This window comes from Pagrus pagrus (assembly GCF_965226575.1).
Source record: "Pagrus pagrus genome assembly, chromosome: 2".
Taxonomy (NCBI): domain Eukaryota; kingdom Metazoa; phylum Chordata; class Actinopteri; order Spariformes; family Sparidae; genus Pagrus; species Pagrus pagrus.
In genome coordinates, this window is record NC_140186.1 from 24,934,093 (window position 1) to 24,951,721 (window position 17,629).

At 41.5% G+C, this 17,629-nt stretch overlaps 2 protein-coding genes across 10 annotated transcripts; one reads left to right on the forward strand and one right to left on the reverse strand.

Moving 5' to 3' along the window:
* Nucleotides 1–176: 176 nt before the first annotated feature.
* rln3b (relaxin 3b) lies at nt 177–2,296 on the reverse strand. 2 transcript variants are annotated; one of them, XM_084381545.1, is made up of 4 exons: nt 1,966–2,296; nt 1,125–1,256; nt 692–1,024; nt 177–598 (listed from the first exon to the last, which is right to left on the reverse strand). In XM_084381545.1, exons 3-4 carry the CDS (start codon nt 864–866, stop codon nt 315–317), a joined length of 459 nt encoding a protein of 152 aa, XP_084237671.1. In that variant the 5' UTR covers nt 867–1,024; nt 1,125–1,256; nt 1,966–2,296; the 3' UTR covers nt 177–314. The 2 variants fall into 2 exon arrangements, with proteins under 2 accessions (XP_084237671.1, XP_084237672.1); XM_084381546.1 differs by having other exon boundaries at nt 177–595; nt 1,125–2,296.
* rfx1b (regulatory factor X, 1b (influences HLA class II expression)) lies at nt 447–16,810 on the forward strand. 8 transcript variants are annotated; one of them, XM_084381476.1, is made up of 18 exons: nt 447–537; nt 3,976–4,338; nt 7,913–8,010; nt 8,117–8,209; nt 10,749–10,819; nt 10,950–11,247; nt 11,346–11,527; nt 11,612–11,731; nt 11,928–12,049; nt 12,210–12,328; nt 12,732–12,835; nt 12,915–13,066; nt 13,256–13,353; nt 14,107–14,256; nt 14,376–14,587; nt 14,678–14,831; nt 14,925–14,970; nt 15,873–16,810. In XM_084381476.1, the coding sequence occupies exons 2-18, from the start codon at nt 4,005–4,007 to the stop codon at nt 16,046–16,048; spliced, it is 2,529 nt and encodes an 842-aa protein (XP_084237602.1). In that variant the 5' UTR covers nt 447–537; nt 3,976–4,004; the 3' UTR covers nt 16,049–16,810. The 8 variants fall into 8 exon arrangements, with proteins under 8 accessions (XP_084237602.1, XP_084237606.1, XP_084237604.1 ...); XM_084381480.1 differs by lacking the exon at nt 447–537 and adding an exon at nt 2,425–2,494; XM_084381478.1 differs by lacking the exon at nt 447–537 and adding an exon at nt 2,538–2,632.
* Nucleotides 16,811–17,629: the final 819 nt, after the last annotated feature.

Consider the following 17,629-nt stretch of genomic DNA (forward strand, 5'->3'; position numbering starts at 1 on the left):
TCCTTGTTGAAACTATTTCGGAAACAAGGCTTTGGAAAAGTGGAAGTGTTCTAACAGCATGAAACATCATTTTAGTTTTTTTTTGGGGGGGGGGGGGGTTTGAAAGAGGAACAGACACTTTCGTAAGTACACAAAGCTTTATTAAACATATAGATCAAGTTTTGAGAACACCGAAACATTTCCATATCAATAGTAAACACATGAACAGTGAGTTAAATGTGGACTTTTAAGAATTCTAATCACTTATGAAAAGTAGTGGGGAGTAGAGCTCTGCATTACTGACAAGAAATGTGTTTATTTAAAAAAAACAAGGTTTAGCACAGAGAACTGATTTCACTTTTGCTACAGCCCCACTTGCAGCAGGCGTTGGACAGACCGACCACTACATCCCGTCCTTTCCTGTCTGCACTTCGTAGAGCCTCCAGCACCTCCTCTGAGATTGGCGAGCGAGCTGAGCGGCTGAATCCAGCTGCCACAGATGCCACATTCGATGCTTGATCTCTCCATGCTTGGGACTCTGCAGGATCCTGCTCACTGGTAAGTTGAGAGATGGCATTTGTGTTCCATGGGTCAAAGGCGTCTTCTCCAGTAAGAGCTGCTAAAAAGCAAGGGTAAGTCTTTGAATACTACACTTTGACTGTTTTTGAGGAAAATGTGGCGCATCCTTAGTTTCACACACACACACTCTTACCTGAGTCTCCCAAGCTTCTCCTCCAGCGAGAACCACCACAGGTAAAGATGACAGCTCGAATGAATTCTCTTCCGCACAGTTTCACCCCATAGAAAGAGGGGTGGCCTTCATTGGACCGTACCCTGTCCACCAATGCCACCAGCAAGCCTAGGGTCAAGATTGCTGCCTTCCACATGGCGAGAGTGAAAAGATGCTGTAGGTGTCTCAAAGGCTGAAAATTGTTTGAGGTGTGTCTTTCTGGACAGCCTCAAACCTTATATAGGCCTCAGCATCTCAGAGAAGGACCTCAACTCACCGGCCCTCTTCGTCATCCCCAGAGATAAGACCGAAGACCTTTAGGGGCAACAATGCAGATAGAGAAAAAGAATAATTGCGATTAAGTGGCGAATGATGCCAGAGGTGATGCCAACAGAGCTCTTGGCTATCTAATCACCTGTGACCTTTTGTTGGCCTTTCTGTCCCTTGCATCACTTGGGTTGTGCTGTGTCACCAGCACAATCTCCTTCTCATTGTCTGCTCTTCCGTGCATTGGATGGAGATCACTATCCATTCATGCGAAGGATAACTAGGGTCAAAGGCGTAGGTTACATTTCAACAGATATTGGGCAGGGGGTAAGGGGCTCCTCCCCCGAAAACCACCAGTCACTGTATTTCCTGCAATCTGGTGAATTTGTATACGCCAACCTGTGCCTGTTTAGCAACAATTTGTGGTGGAAGTGGCTTAATGTGAAGACCAGAAACACAGGTGACAATTCAAAATACTGTATACTAGAATATAATGTAGTTGCTCTCTAGCATTCTGTATTGTTTTCAAATATTTATTATCCTGTATATCAACTTCTAACCTAACCGTATGATGCCGTATAAATTCACCGCTGTGTAACGTCCAATTGATGAAATTCAAATGTCAAACACAGAAAATCACATGCTGCCATTCTTTTGACTGGACGACTGCTGCGTAGCCAATGCTAAACTAACCAGCTCTGCTGCTACCCTAGCTAGCAAGCTTTAATTTTGGGCATCCACACACTTTACATATATTATAAATTTGTATCAGATAGTCTGTCAATGCAACTTGTAAACTGTGATTTTGCTGTTCTTTTCTGTACATGCGACATCTATTGCATGTCTGGAGGGATCCTCCTCTGTGGCTCTTCCTGAGGTTTCTTCCATCTTCTCCCCATTCTTGATTTTGGCAGGCAACATTACCTTAAGATTTATCAGCAAAGTAGCGAACAACACTTCAGAGTAATGTTGAACTCGAAAAACATTACCTTGTTGCTCATTAGCTGCCGTTAGAATGCCCCAACTTGATACTTTTTGACAGAAAGGCCTACTTTAACACCACCTCTGCTACTATGATTTGGTGAGAGATGAACGCTTATGTCCTAAATATTGAGGGGGATGTGTCCCCTGCAACCCCCCTGAAATCTACGCCCATGACTATAGTGTTCACAACATGTGACACACGCACACACACACACACTACAGAGAAATTTCAACTGGTGATACTAGTGTGACTCAAATCAATTGTGAACTTCTGAATGTTGTACTTTAGTAGTTACTCATATGAGCATATAGAAGAAGCAGAGACAAGCGGCGGTAGAAACACTTTATGAGACATGAATGAAGTGAAGGACGCGACATCCCACGGGTTCCATCTCTCTGCTTGACATTCTGAGCTATCAGAAAAGTAACAGAAGAAGTGGTCATTTGACGTCGGGCTTCGGTGAAAGTGACAGACACGCCCTGTCTACCAATCAACGATCGGTTATTTCACACGACGCTGCAACCACCTCCCAAGTAAGCCAATCAGCATTTCGTGTAGGGCGGGGCGATGACGAGAGGGTAGCAACAGTTGCCCCGGTGAAGGCATGAAGGCGCCATAGTCACGGTAGTCCTGGCGACAAGAACCAAGCAACGGGAGTCAACAATAACAACGTAAATCTAAAGAAAAAACTTGAACGACTTAAAAAGGACAATACTGGGATAAACTAGAGGTGAAAAAGTCAAATATATAAGAATTATCATTTCATTTTGTCTTAATTATTTACGTATGCTTCTTGTTTGTACAGTCGTTGAAAGTGGTCGCGTGTGTTGGTGATGATGAAAGTGGTCGCGAGCTTCTTTCCTAACGTTGTTATGGCGATGTCAGATCTTTGATAAGAGCACAAGATGGCGGCTGTGTTGTAGTGCCAATCGTACTTTCTTTGCTAATTTGTCAGAATCTTCAGGGTGTTTCTTGCGGTTTCGATTACCGTGCAGTCGTATTGAGACGCCACTGGTGGCGTGGCTATACATTTACCGACTGTCTGACATGAAGTAACAAGCAACTGGCTAGCTCGCTCTAACGTCACAACCCAACGTGAGCGGCTGCTAGCTGGGGAAGCTAAACACTCGCTTTCTTAACTCACTTTTCAAGCGAGCTATCCAGAAACATGAGAGGCAGAGAAGAAGACGAAAGCGTTCACGCTACTAAATCGTTTATCAGTACTAACTTAAATGCTGGGATATGATTTTAGTGTGTTTCACAATCTTTTTGTGACTTTGAAAAAGTTTTTGGGCTGACATTGCATGCAGGTCACTCCCGTGGACACGGTGTGCAGCGGATGATCATCTGATTGTCTTGTTTGCCGTGTTGGTTCACGCAGGAGTGGCTTATCTTCCAGTGGGATGGCCTAACGTCCTGACTGACAGTGGGTCCAATGATTAATATGACTGTATTTGCAGATCGTAATATCTCGGAATGTCCAGGGTCGTACTTTACTCATCTTTAGTTAGTCGTCAGGTTTTTTTTTGGTTTTTTTGTTTAAATCTCACTTGAAACACCATGTCAGTCAGTAAACCGTATTTTGAATATTGAATCCATTGCTGTCTTTACGGTGCTTAAGATCGCACTGTGTCTCATACTGAATCAAACAGGAAAAGCCCTAGACTACTGCCTAGTCTCAGACAAAAGCCCTACTTCCTCCTCTGGTTTGTGTTCGACACACTTGCACACATGTGAGTTTCTGTGTGGCCAGAAAAGAGAATAATAATCAGGTTTATTTTCAAGATTTTCACGTTTTCAAGGAATTTTGCCTTGCTATATTGGTGCACAACAATAAACATAGTTTGAGAAAAAATAGAAGGAAAGATGAAAATTGACAATAAAAGATGAAAAAATATATTATAGAAACATTAAAATCAAGGTTATTATGATAAATATAAGTGTTATTCAGGGTAATACTATTTCAACAACTGTGTTCCTTCCATTAATGAGTGCCATCTCTTTTTATCCACAGAGAACTAGTTACTCAAAGCATTGGTTGCCATGGCAACTTCTGGATACTCAGAGGACCTTCAGCCTCAGCAGGCCAACACAGTAACCATAGCAACACCTGCTGCCACCACACCCTCCTCGGCAAAGACGGCACACTTCCTGTCCGAGATCCCACCAACCTCTGGAACCATTGCTTCGGCTAACCAATCAGCCGCTGCCTCAAAAACAGGACAGGATGCACTTTGTTCTCAAGCACCACCCACCCAGGCCCAGAGTCAGAAGGCTGTGGTTCTGACCACTCCCACGCAGCACTACGTAGCTCCTGAAATCCAGAAGAGTAATGGTCAGGGCAGTTCGCCTCAGTACATCATAGTGACTGTTACAGGTGAGATACTCGTGAATGACTGTCACACACACACACACACACATACACACACACACTATTTAGGCTGCAGGAGGGCATGATATGACGTGCAGGCTGAGCAAGCTTTAGCTTGACCAGCAAGTCTGGATCGAGGGTGTGAGCAACAGGCTGGATCGCTGCCAGTTTGTCTGGTAAGAAACAGTAGTGATGGATTCTAGTTACCAAACAGTGCAGAGAATGTATTTTGTTGCCAGGCCCCATCAGGGTGTCAGCATCAATATCGCAATGTGCACGTGTGCAATAATCACATCGCAGGAAGTGCAATGTCAAGTATAAGAGGCAGAAGTCTATGCGAAGTGGCTAGGCTAAAAACAATGTTTATGTAGTCAGATGCAGGCCACCAAAAAACGACATGCATAGTATGATTTGGTCTCATCTTGAGACTGCAGATCAACTCCATAACCAATGTGTTATGACCCACTAAAGTTAGACACAATTCAAGTCGAGATAAAGGAGGAAGGTACATTCAAGTCTGTGTGATCAGTAAACCCTAATGTTTACATTGTCGTAAAAATTAAATATGTAACTTTTTAAATTTTAACCAGCACCGGGACTATGAGCTGCTTATTACAGGAATTCACAGACTCAAAGGCAAAGTAGAGTTATTCAAATCCACTAGTGAAAATTCTTGTTATTTAAATTTTCAGAAAAAACTAATAAGAAAATGACTTTTTTCTAATATTGTGCATACCTAACTGACTGTATAAAGAAATGAACCCAAAGCGTTGTCAAATAGTGATGAAACAATTAATCCATCAACAAATCAACAGAAAATTGTCAACAGTTATGATAATAGCGTAATGTTCCGCTTTCCTCTGCTTCAGTTATTGTAAACTGAAGAGATGAACTAAATCTTTAGGTTTTGGATTTTTGGTTGGACATAAATACATTTGATGTCACCTTGGTGTTTTCACCCTTTTCATTACACTTTATAGACTAATAATTAACAGATCCATTGATTTTACTCTAAAAGTACTGTAACTAGCACCACAAGTCAATAACCTATAAAAATATAATAGCACTGTAATCAGTTCATCCCATATTAATTTACCTAGGTAATCATTTTAACAGTTAAATGAGCATCAAATGCACAGCCATGTTCTTTCTCTATATTCCAAGCCTAGATTTCACTTGCTCATCAGCACAGCAGGACTTTAAAGATGGTTATTTGTGCGTAGTTTGGAGCTGGTCAAAAATTCCAGTGAGATTGACAGAGATTGCATACATCTGTATATGATTGCTTATAGTTATGGTGATGGTGTTTGTTAGTTCAGATTTCTTGGTCATGTAGGTTACAGCTATTCATTCCATCTTTAAAACCATCTGATATGATGGCTGGAATCAAGTGAAGTGGAGATCTACTGTCAGGCCCACGAGGATAAAAAACCACCAATGTAGTTTGCCTGTCTGGTTGGGTAGTGCATATATTATGAGGACTAAATAAGCTGATGGACTTGGTTGCTAGGCTGCAGAGTCCCAAACGTGGGAGCTGATGGATGAAACCTGACTTCTCTTGTACTGTGCTGCTTTTGCTGTCAAAGAGTTGGTGGTACATTGTTTTTTCTGACATGGCTTTAAGTTCACAATTCCTGCAGTGGTACAAAAGAAAAAATTAGATAAGCCAGTATCCACCGTATTTAATGTAGTATATCGGTACGAAGCTTTTTCAGGATAAAAGTTCCAAACAATTTTGGCCATTGCCTTTTCAAAACATATCCCGAATAAAGAAACAAATGCTCAGTCATAGAGAAATCTTATAATATTTTAAATTGTGCTTTTAACCAGTGGCAATGAGAGAGAACTGACCCCAACACTGGTATGTTTATTTTAGGGCTGTCTATTAGTAGATCTTTTTGCCTGCTGGTATCAAGTATCACTGTGCACTCTCACCCAGAGAGCGAGACTCACAGGCCCAGGGCTTGTCTCATTCTCATGAAGTAGGAAAACTAAGTTAGCCGAATAACTGCGCTTAGTAAAACCTGGCATTCCCTCATGTCTTGAACATGATCTGCAGTAAAATGAGCTCGGTTTCTTACTTAGCAACACTGCTTCCTGTAAGAGTGTACACTGACGCTATGGTACTTTCACATTTGGTACTAGGCTAGAATGAGTAAGAAGCTGCATCCTTTTTTTGATAAAGGTAAAATGTGTGACTGAAGAGTATAATAATGAAGTGCTGTAATGCTGCCCTGGTCTACATAACATGTTCTGTAGATGCAGGAAAACATGTTTGTCAGGTACAGACCTCAACAAATGTCACATCAGTGTTATTTCAACAGTTAAAATAAGTTACACTTATGATGATCATTAACCATATCGTGCAGCCTTGTGCACAGACAAAAGGTTTTAATACATAGCAACCTTCTCTTGGACATCACAAAACAGAATCGGAACATATCAAAAGGAAAATGAATGTTTTTCTGTTCAGCCAAGACTTCATAATATCAGTAACTGTAAGAGGAAAATTTCTGCTAAATATTAATTAATTTTGCAGCAGAGATTGTGAGGAAGCCATTCGGATGGTAGCCCAATCTATTTTAAGTAAGAGCACACTTTGCGGCATCATGACTTTACCAGTTAAAGTTAAAGTAAAAAAAATCTTCTAATTTACGTTTACTACATAGTTGGGGCTAAATCTGGGATTATTTTCATGATCATTTACAAATCTTGTTAATATTAATTTCCTATTTCATCTGTCAAATGTCAGGAAAACACAAATGTCCATCACTGTTTCCCGGAGCCCATATTGATGTCTTAACATTGCCTTTTTGGCTCTTGTATCTAACAAATTTTAAATGGTAAATGAGAGAGAAATGAGAAACGTTAAAACAATCCTGTCTTAATTTGTAACAAACCAAATTACTATCTTTTACTGTTTATTGCTGAATCCTCAGTGGTTGGTGTTTGTTGTTGAACTCTGGAATCTTTATTTTTCGTAAATATTATTTGAACTTGCTGAACCTTAACCTCCAAAAGTCATCAGAATAAAGTGAAGCTGCTGTTGTAAAATACCCCTCTTAAAAAATATCTTCAGGGCATAAAAACAATCATCTGTTTATCTTTACAAATCCAGATGCGATAAATGGCATAACCGGACAGTGCAAACAGTTACCTCACCTGAAGAGTACAAGGAAGTGAACATTACGCTCACCCCCGTCCACCCTCTGTCCTCTGTTTTCTCCCTCTATCCATCATCCCTCATGTATCTCTCATTTCCCTCTCTCATCTGATCTGCATGTTTACAAGATGGGGTGATTTCTCTCTCCATCTGGGGAGATTAGCTGTCCAAGGCTGTCCTCCTGCATGCAAGATATAAAGATGAAAGGAGAGTTGGACAGGCACTCATCCTCCTCCCCACTATCAGTCTCTCCTGAGCTGAACAGAATAATAAAAACTTTGTTGCAGGATGTTCTGCGGTGGTTTTTATTACGATTTGGAAGCAGTATGTCGTGAGTACTCAACTTGTGGTAAGGGTGGCTGACCTTTTTTGTTTATATTTGTTCAATCATCTGATGAAACTTCTTTCCATCCACAGAGGGCTCCGTTCACTCCAACGACAGCCTGTCAGACTCCAGCCCATCTGCCCCTGGCGTTCCAACTCAGGTGGTCCAACCAGTGCAGACCACCCAGCAGGTAAGATGCACACAAACCGCATGGATTTGTTTTTCAGCCGTGTGGGAGCAAGTCACAACTGATGGCTGAGCAAAGTTTTATCTGACACTGTGGCTTTACTCATCAGCAGAGGTCAGTGTTGCAAGCGGTGTCGCAGGCGGCCAAGAGGATTCAGACTGGCCACATCAACAACCTGCAGTCTGTGCACATTAACCAGGAGGTAAATACACACACACACAAAACATTTCCTGTTTCCATGTAAGATCATATATAATAAATACATTGAGTTAGTGAAATGAGATTATGCATGCATCTGTCACAGCTTTGTCCAGCAGAGAGAAAGAGAGGGATTTAGGATGCATGTCTTTTTACATACCTCACGTTTCAACACTCACTCTCACTACAGCCTCCTCAGGCTGACTGAGATGTACCTGAACACTGAACTCATGTTGTTTACCTGTGTGAGTGAATGAGCTGTTAGGATGGTTTTTGACCAACACTAACATTTGTCTTTAATGGAAGAATACGTCCTTGGCTCTTCATTGTTTTCCAGGGTGTATTCCTCAATTCCCATCTTCAAACTATCAAGTCTACCAAGACATACAGTCAACGACTTCTATAAATGTATGATAATAATGAGCTGTCAGACATTATTTCAGAAATGCTGTTGATGAGTGCTATTTAAAGGAAATTGGTTGATATTTATTTGTCAAGTTTCACTCTCTGCTTGCTGCTGTTTGTTTTTTAGCTGGATGTCTTTTAAAGGGGCTTTGAGGAACTTCTGTGTTGTGCTGGAAGCCTCCTGTTTAATGTTAGTGGACTGCATTTCTAAACTAACGTAGCTACTGTTGCTCTCTATTAGCAGAGCAGAGAGAGGGACTCGAGAACGTGCAAGTACTTCACAAAGAAATCCAAAGTCCAGAAGCATTAAACATCTGAAACAAATCGTCCCCACCGAGAGAGACGGGGAAGGTCACGTTAAAATCTACTAAAAGTGATAAATACATGTATATTATTACATAGAGCCCCCTTTAAAGATTAAGCTAACCTAATCTATTGTTTTGTATCCATGCAACTGATTAGTACATGAACCCACAGGGAATAAAATCATACATCTGTGGGGGTCACTAATACATTACCAACAAGCATTACTTTACTTTGGTAAAAGTGAAAGTCACCCATACAAATAGCACTTGAGTAAAAGTCTTAAAGGTGCAGTATGTAAGAATCGGCCACCTATCAAGTTCATACTCTGACACACACTGGGCAGCATATCACCTGAATAAACGCTTACTGCTGCTAACTATAGCTGCCACTAGCTTGTTAGCTTAGTTAGCCGTGCAGCTAGCAGTTCGGACTTCTCAGGGACCAGAGGAGTGTTAGTGTTTAAACCACTAGTATTGTTTTTGGACTGGGGTGGGCCAGGGCTAGCTGGTTAGCAGGCTAACATCTCTTCAACAAAATACACAGACATCATCATTTTAACACAGCTATTTCTTTACACTCTGTTGTTGAATATTTGTACATGCTGGTCAAATAAAAGAATTTAAAAATGTACTAGTTTGGCTCTGATGCAGCATGTAATCTACAAAGTAGCTAAAGTTATCCAATAAATATAGTGGAGTGTAAGTACAGTATTTTTCTTCAAAAGTGGGAGTGGAAGTAGAAGGTAACAGAAAGAGGAAATACTCAAGTAAAGTACTAGTTATCTCAGAATTGTAGAATTATAGTAATATAAACAGACTTAAAGAAGGACATTTGCCACAAGAACTACGCAACACATTCTCTTGTGAATGACCAAGCCACTATGGGTTCCAGTAGAATGTTGCGCAAAGCTACTACATGTACCACCAACAATATTATCTTTATAAAATATATTCGATAGACAGTCCTGTAGGTTATTTAAAAAAAAAACAGGAAACTCAGATTATAACCCAAACCCTGCCCTTAACTGTGCAGTTGACTTAACTTGTATGGAGTGTTTTAGCATTATTCAGTGCATTGTTTTTGTTTTTACATATGCCAACTTCATTATTTGGGCAGCACCAGGCAACTTTTGCTGCTAAAAAAGCTCTAGAATTCCATTACACGCTACTAGATATGGGTCCCGAAACCCGGTATTAAACAGAGACTTAATTATGAAATAGTATTGATAAGCTCTTTTATCAGTTTATCTGTCATTTTATTTACATTTACGTCTGTTTCCACTGAGATATTATTGAGTTCCTGTTTAAATATTACTGTTGTTGCTCTAGAAACAATATAGTTATGTTTAAATCATTTGGTTCTATTCCTGCTCTGAGTTTAGTCTTTTGTTTTTCTTTTACAATAATGTATTAAATTATTTTGAACCGATAGGAGTACAGATGAAGAATAGAACTACGATAAAATCCTAATGATACCCATCCCTATATAGTGAATAGCTGGTGAACATAGTGAAGCATTAAGCAACTAAAAGCCAGATATCACCCACAAGAGTGGGTGGAGACCACAAACGGAGCCAAAGGGAGAGTGGATGTTAGATTTACATTCATCAAATGGACACAAACATGCCTCTGAATGAATACTAATGTTGAACCATGTCTGCTGGATATCTTAATAGACAACTATTTGCTAACATGTTTGTCATAACAGCTTAATATGGTAATAATATGTCAATAATATGTACTATTGTGTTTACAGCTTGTTTTGTTGCCCGCAGGTGGCAAAAAAAATCAACAAATGCAGCTTTAAGTCTCCTGTTTGCTTGGTTTTTACAGGTGGAGCATGTGTACTCTGGCCAGGTGTATGTGGATGGAGGAGGAGACACAACATTTACCACCTCCACAATGTGAGTAGAGCAGAACCTGCTGCATATCTCATGTCCACACACACCTTGCAACTTTCCTGTCACACAACTGTGCTTACTGTGCATTTATATGTGTGTGTGTGTGTGTGTGTGTGTGTCTTTTCCTGTCCAGTCGATCAAGCACCTACCCTTTCTCGGACTCGCCCCTCTACTCCCAGACCCCTCCTGCCTCCACCTCCACCTACTACGAGGCCACGCCCAGCTCTGAGTCAGACATCACCAGCTCTGTGACCTCGCAGCCCGTTTCTGTGGCAACAGCAGGAGCCAATAGCGGGGGAGCTGCTGCGGGCGGAGGGGGCTATGTCATTCAGGGAGGTTATGTGTTAGGAGGAGGAGGAGCAGCAGCCGCAGCAGCAGGTGGAGGAGGACAGAGTTACGCCAGCCCTAACTCTCGTGCCCCCCCCGCTACTGTGAGTACTTAAGTTCAAAGTGAAAAATGGTTATCGGTTGATGATCTAAGACATGACAGTTCAGAAAATCTAATTCTGTGACTGGCCGCATCCTCCAGGTGCAGTGGCTGTGTGATAACTACGAGGGGGCGGAGGGGGTGAGCTTACCTCGCTGCACCCTCTACTACCACTACCTGCTGCACTGCCAGGAGCAGAAACTAGAACCTGTTAATGCTGCATCCTTTGGCAAACTCATCAGGTCTGTCTTCATGGGGCTACGTACGCGGAGATTAGGGACCAGGTATACACACACACAGATACACACACATTGGTTTTGCATGACTATCTAAGGGCTTTGTCATAACTTTTCATGTGTGTGTTACAGAGGGAACTCAAAGTACCACTACTATGGTCTGAGGATCAAATCTGGTTCCCCTCTGCTCAGACTAATGGATGAACAACAGCACATGGCGATGAGGCAGCAGCCTTTCTCACAGAAAAACAGGTATACACATGTGGCCCTCTAGCTGTGGTGGAAATCTGTACACACACAAACACACAGACATATTGTTGTGTCTTTGTCTATAAGATCATGCAACAACATGTATCGGCTGATTTGCTTAGGATGTTACTGCAGCCTGTTGTAAGTGCTGAGACTCTTTCTCTATGTGTCCCTGATTGGTGGGTGATTTGTCCAACAGGCTAAAACCAGTTCAGAAAACACAGGGGCTCACCAATGGCACATCAGGTGGGATAGGGCAGCAGCAGGCGACTGCGCTCTGTGATATTTCGGCGCAGGTGCAGCAGTATCAGCAGTTTCTGGGTGAGCAACACCGGCACTCTGCAGACTGTTCAACATTATTTCTTGCAATACAGAGTCTATCATTTTACAAATGTATGTAACAGAAGTGAGATGGAATGATTGGTCTGACACGTGAAATTCCTGTTTCTATTTGCTCCCTCTGTTGCTGTATCTTGTGTAGAGGCATCAAGGCCGCTGCCTGACTTTGTGGACATTGATCTCCAAGATCGAACTCTGCCCGATGGGATCCTTTTAGAACACCTCAAGGCCTTTCAGACTCTCTACAAAGAACACTGTGAGGTAGGCAGTCATGGACAAAGACTGCACACGCACGCTTATTATAATAAATACATGGTCCTTGATGTATTTGTCAAAACCGGGCTTTAATAACAGACAGCTCTCTGATGTCAAAGTTGAAGTGAACTTGTTGTATAAGACATAAATGTTAAAGGATGAGTTCAACTAAAAATGAAAATTAAGTCATCTGTCAATCTACTCGCCCCCATGCCGCTGGAAAGTCGGATGAAGTTTTGTTACTTTGAACTTAAATGACTGAAGTTTCATTGAACTTATCCTTTAAGTGCAAAAACACACTATAGTGGAACTAATCATTCTCTTTCATGAAAATGTCATCAGTCATCATGACACCATAAGCATGACAGCGATTTAGACACCCCTGTGATATTATGTGTGATCCCCGTAGGCCATTTTGGACGTCATGGTCAACCTTCAGTTCACTCTTGTGGAGACACTGTGGAAATCCTTCTGGAGGTTCAGCCAGAGCATTGACACAGAATCACTCAACCTGTAAGTGTCAACAACACACTCCAACAATCGGATGATTGAAATACCCCTACAGAGTGTGATGGTCTGTCCTCTCCTCCAGGCACAATGAGTCAGAGAAGCGTCTGCCCAAATCGTGTCTGGTGGTGCTGTGCAAGTTCGAGCCAGTGCTGCAGTGGACGAGAGAGTGCGACAACCTGCTCTACCAGACTCTGGTGGAGATGCTCATCCCTGATGTACTGAGACCCATCCCTAGTAAGTTTATAAGGCTGGAAAGAGGCCTGTACACAAAACTGTTTAGTGAGGCAATCAAGACTGATTTGCAGTACGCCTGCCTGAAAAGGTTTTCTGAATAGATTTTTAAATCCGGGGGGCAAATTCAGGGTTTTACGTTCAGTTACACACCTGTACTTCACCTCTTCATCACCATCTTTACTCTCCCAGGTGCCTTAACTCAGGCCATCCGTAACTTCGCCAAAAGTCTGGAGAACTGGTTGACAGGTGCCATGATGAACATCCCAGAAGAGATGGTTCGCATAAAGGTATTGTATGATAATTTATCTTATAAAGTGACCTTTTTAAAGATATATTTGATGGGTTCTCATTGTATCCTTGTCGTGTCTTAGTGTGCATCATCAGTGTCATTATTATCGGCCGATAAAGGCTTTAAAATGTCATATAGGCATCGGTCAGAAAATTTCTGGTAAAACAACAGGCCAATAACATGGTGCTTTATCATTTGCATGCATAGTGAACTGTTGACCAGGTGGTTTTCATATTTATATGATTTTGATACATTTTCTCATAATTGGAGAACCAGGATTGTCACTGGTTTTTTAAATTTTCTAATTTTCCCCGGTAAATATGTACATTTTGAACAGCTTTGTATGTCTGTATGTGCCTGTTGGCCATCAGTAGCCATAAAAATATGTAAATTCTGTTACTGCTAGAGACTTGATGTTCCAACATGCCTCAGGAATGAGTCCTAAAACCCAGAAATATGTTCACATTCTTGCACTTGGGTTTTCCTTTAAATATCTGAAATATGGTCTTTACAACTTTTAGATTTATTAATTTATAGTACATTGTGTATGGTATAGTGTATTTTGATGCTTAGTGGTGGTGACGCTGAAGTGTTGTGACTGCAATGTATTTCGTTTATAGCCTTATTTTAGCTTTTTACTTCTGGTGATTGCATTTACTTATTTTCCAGTGATCAGAAAACCCAACATGTATTTTAGCTACAACTGTAAACTGGACCTTATCGTGCCTCCTTCCTTCTTTGCTCTTTTCAGGTGGTGTGTGTAGGCTCATTCTCCCAGACGCTGCGCCGCTACACCAGCCTGAACCACCTGGCCCAAGCTGCTCGAGCCGTCCTCCAGAACTCAGCCCAGATCAACCAGATGCTCTCAGACCTCAACCGGGTTGATTTCACTAACGTACAGGTTTGTACTGCTTTCTCTTGCTTTCTCCTTCCTCTCTTCCTTTCAGTCTATTACTTTGAATTGGTGTTTTAGTTGAACTAGAGCAGAACTGTGACGCTGTCCACCTTTGTCCCCCTCAGGAGCAGGCATCCTGGGTGTGTCAATGTGAAGACCGTGTGGTGCAGCGGCTGGAGCAAGACTTTAAAATGACTCTGCAGCAGCAAAACTCTCTGGAGCAGTGGGCTACATGGCTGGATAGTGTTGTCACTCAGGCACTTAAGCCCTATGAGCAAAACCCTGTCGCCCTCCCAAAGGCTGCCAAGGTCTTCCTGCTCAACTGGTCCTTCTATAGGTGAGGGGCAAAGGAAAAACATGACAAAGATAAGAATGTTTGGTTTTACGTGAAATATAATTTTCTATTTGTTCACTGCTTTCTCACCAGTTCAATGGTAATCCGTGACCTGACTCTGCGCAGTGCTGCCAGTTTTGGCTCTTTTCACCTGATCCGCTTGCTGTATGATGAGTACATGTACTACCTGATCGAACACAGAGTGGCCCAGGCTAAAGGAGTGACACCCATTGCAGTCATGGGAGAAGTATGTGTTCACATAGAGCCACTTGCATATTTCAGTCTGCACATGATGATACATGTTTGTAAACGTCCCATCTGTACTCTGTGTGTGTTTCAGTTTGCCAGCACAATCAAGAGCCGAATCTCACCGGACCCAGAGAAAGGTACTTTAAGTGTGGTAGAAATTTATAATCATAAATGTTTGAATCTTGAAATTCTTTCTGCTTTTACATCTAAGAACTGTTTGACCACATTATAGACACCTTCAGTTACTTACATATCAGATGTGAAGGATGAAAATTAAAACATTAAAAAGATGCAATTAAGGTTGTCTCCTATGTTCCTGAAAATGTTTAAATTTTACACTGAATCAGTGTCAATGTCAAGACAATACAACAAAAATATATTCAATGCAAGTGTGTGTTTCTCACTGCGCACACATATTTTTAATTTCCCCTCCTGAGTCTCTCTGTCAGACTGAGACAGATGGGGGTGAAATTCTTTCAAGGACCTCCAAAATAAATCAGAGACCTAAACAATCAGCTAAACAGTGCTTTATTAATTCAAGATTCAATGTCAATTGTTCAATTTAGTACAGTTTGCTCTGCAACGCTTTATATTAAGGTCCTTGTAAATACCATCAGTTAATGGGTAATGAGACCCTTGTAAGTCCTAATAAGATGCATATTAACATTAATAGAACTGGAGAAGAAATTCAAACTCAGAATTTTAATATTTACAATATTAATGAGGCAATACAAACTCGGAAATATGTTTTTTTTTTTTTTCCATAACTGAATAAACAAGCTGTTCTCAGAGGAAAATAAGGTCTCAGAACACTGTTAAAGCTATAAAGGTGGCAGGGTCCGCCAAATATAAACAAATGAAGCATTACCGTTTTCTGTAATTCTCAGTTTAATCAATCCTGTTAAGCATCAGTCAGGGTAGGTCGAAAAGAAAAACATTTTAGCCATGTTTATGCTGTTTTTGGAATCATGTCGACAACAATTCCTCACGAATAGTTGTAAGTTTTGTGCCAAGGACATGTCATGTCTCTGCCTATCAGAAGAAGAAGAGGAGGATGAGGAAGAGGAGAGCGACGACGAGACTGGAGATTTGGTGCTGCAGTCCAGCTCTCTGAGCGCGGTCGACGAGAAAGAGCCGATGGAGCCGCCTGCCAAGCAGCCCAGGACGAGTTTGAATCTGCACACTCTGACCGAGACCCACAGCACACCACCTTAGTCACTCATCACACACACTTGACACACATCTATTGCTTTAAGTTTAACATCATGTCATCCCATTCTCATGTCATCCTGTGTATGCTTCTGGTTTGCAAACAGATGATGTTTGGTGTTGAGTGTGTGTGTGCGTGTGCGTGTGCGTGTGCGCGTGTGTGCGTGCGTGTGTGTGAGCATGTGAGACAGTTGGAGAGCCCTTTGCCAAATTTGTATTTCGTACTTGTGTGCTGCTGTTCTTTTCCTCTTTGCCTTCACCTGATCATTTACAGCCCTTCGCTCGCTTCTTGTGCCTTCCCTGTCTATCCAGTGGCTGCTGTCAGTAGCCACTCCTCTCCAGCCTAGGCTATACTGTATACAGTATAAATATATATATATTCTTGATTCCCTCCTGCCCCGCCTTAACCACTGACCTGATTGCTGTGGAGAGATGATAAGACTCCAGTGTTCTTCATTGTACTCTATACTCAAAACTATCACTCACCTTGCCTTTTAAAGCAGTGACTATGCAGGGGAGCTGGACTTTAATGAAATGTCTCAAATTTAAATTTTTTAACCTCAGAGTAGCATCTGGAATGATACTGCACCACGGACTTTGTTGGCACTGACAGCTATTTGTGGATGCCATATTTTACTTTTTTATGTCTTTTCCTCATGAATTTGGCCAATTAACTGATACCCCGTGCCTTTGAGAGATTTCTAGCCTGACAAAGCTTGTATTCTATCTATTCTGTATCGGTGAATTAATAAATGAAGGTCCTGTGAAGTAGTCTTGGTGTTGTTATGAACTTTTATTAGCTGTGAAAAAAGAAAATCCGAGACGGAGACAGTTGAGCCTCGTTGTAATGATTCTGCCCAGTTTGCTGTTCCTCATCCCTTCATACTTTTATGTATTCATCATCCGTCCATTCTTTGAAGCTCATAACCTTGCTCACACACACACATACACACATACTGGACAGACGACTACCCTGAAAAGCTTATCCCACCCAATCAAGCAGCACTTACTGCACTGTATCCATGGAAGCCTTTGTACCAGTCACATGTACCAGCTACAGCTATCTCAAAGTTTTTGTAGTGTGAAAGTAGATGTTTATTTTCTGGGTATCAATGTTGAACCATTTGCAGATAACCTATATTATGTACCTTTTGTGAACGCTGTCATATATCCAAACTATTTGTATGTTGTTAACCATTATTGCCTTAAGAAATATGTCGTGGTGTGTCCACCATCCAGATTATTGAGCTATATTTTTATTGTGATGATGATGATGATGATGACGATGATGGACCAAGCATGTGAATATGATGAACCCTTCCAAAGAGCACATGCTCAACCTGCAGCCTCTCTGTGTGAGCAGTTGTTGGACTGAAAGGAAAAAACTGAAATTATAATGGTAGTAGTGGGATGTCGTCCACGATGGTCTGACTTCCCAGACCCCACCAAAGAGCACTTAATAGAGAACATGGGTATATTTACAAAATCTAACTGCAATGTCACAGTTATAAAAACTGTGACTCGGATTCTGATCTTACCTTGTGCTGCTGATCCTTTTATAAAATGGGGTCCTCTTGATGTTATTCT

Excerpts from the sequence above, each read along its gene's own strand:
- rln3b (XM_084381545.1), bottom strand. The coding sequence starts at position 866 with ATGTGGAAGGCAGCAATCTTGACCCTAGGCTTGCTGGTGGCATTGGTG. Across the intron at positions 599-691 it reads GAGAAGCTTGGGAGACTCAG|CAGCTCTTACTGGAGAAGAC; the intron begins GTAAGAGTGTGT and ends CTTGCTTTTTAG.
- rfx1b (XM_084381476.1), top strand. The coding sequence starts at position 4,005 with ATGGCAACTTCTGGATACTCAGAGGACCTTCAGCCTCAGCAGGCCAAC. Across the intron at positions 11,528-11,611 it reads ACGCGGAGATTAGGGACCAG|AGGGAACTCAAAGTACCACT; the intron begins GTATACACACAC and ends TGTGTGTTACAG. Across the intron at positions 14,257-14,375 it reads TTGATTTCACTAACGTACAG|GAGCAGGCATCCTGGGTGTG; the intron begins GTTTGTACTGCT and ends TGTCCCCCTCAG.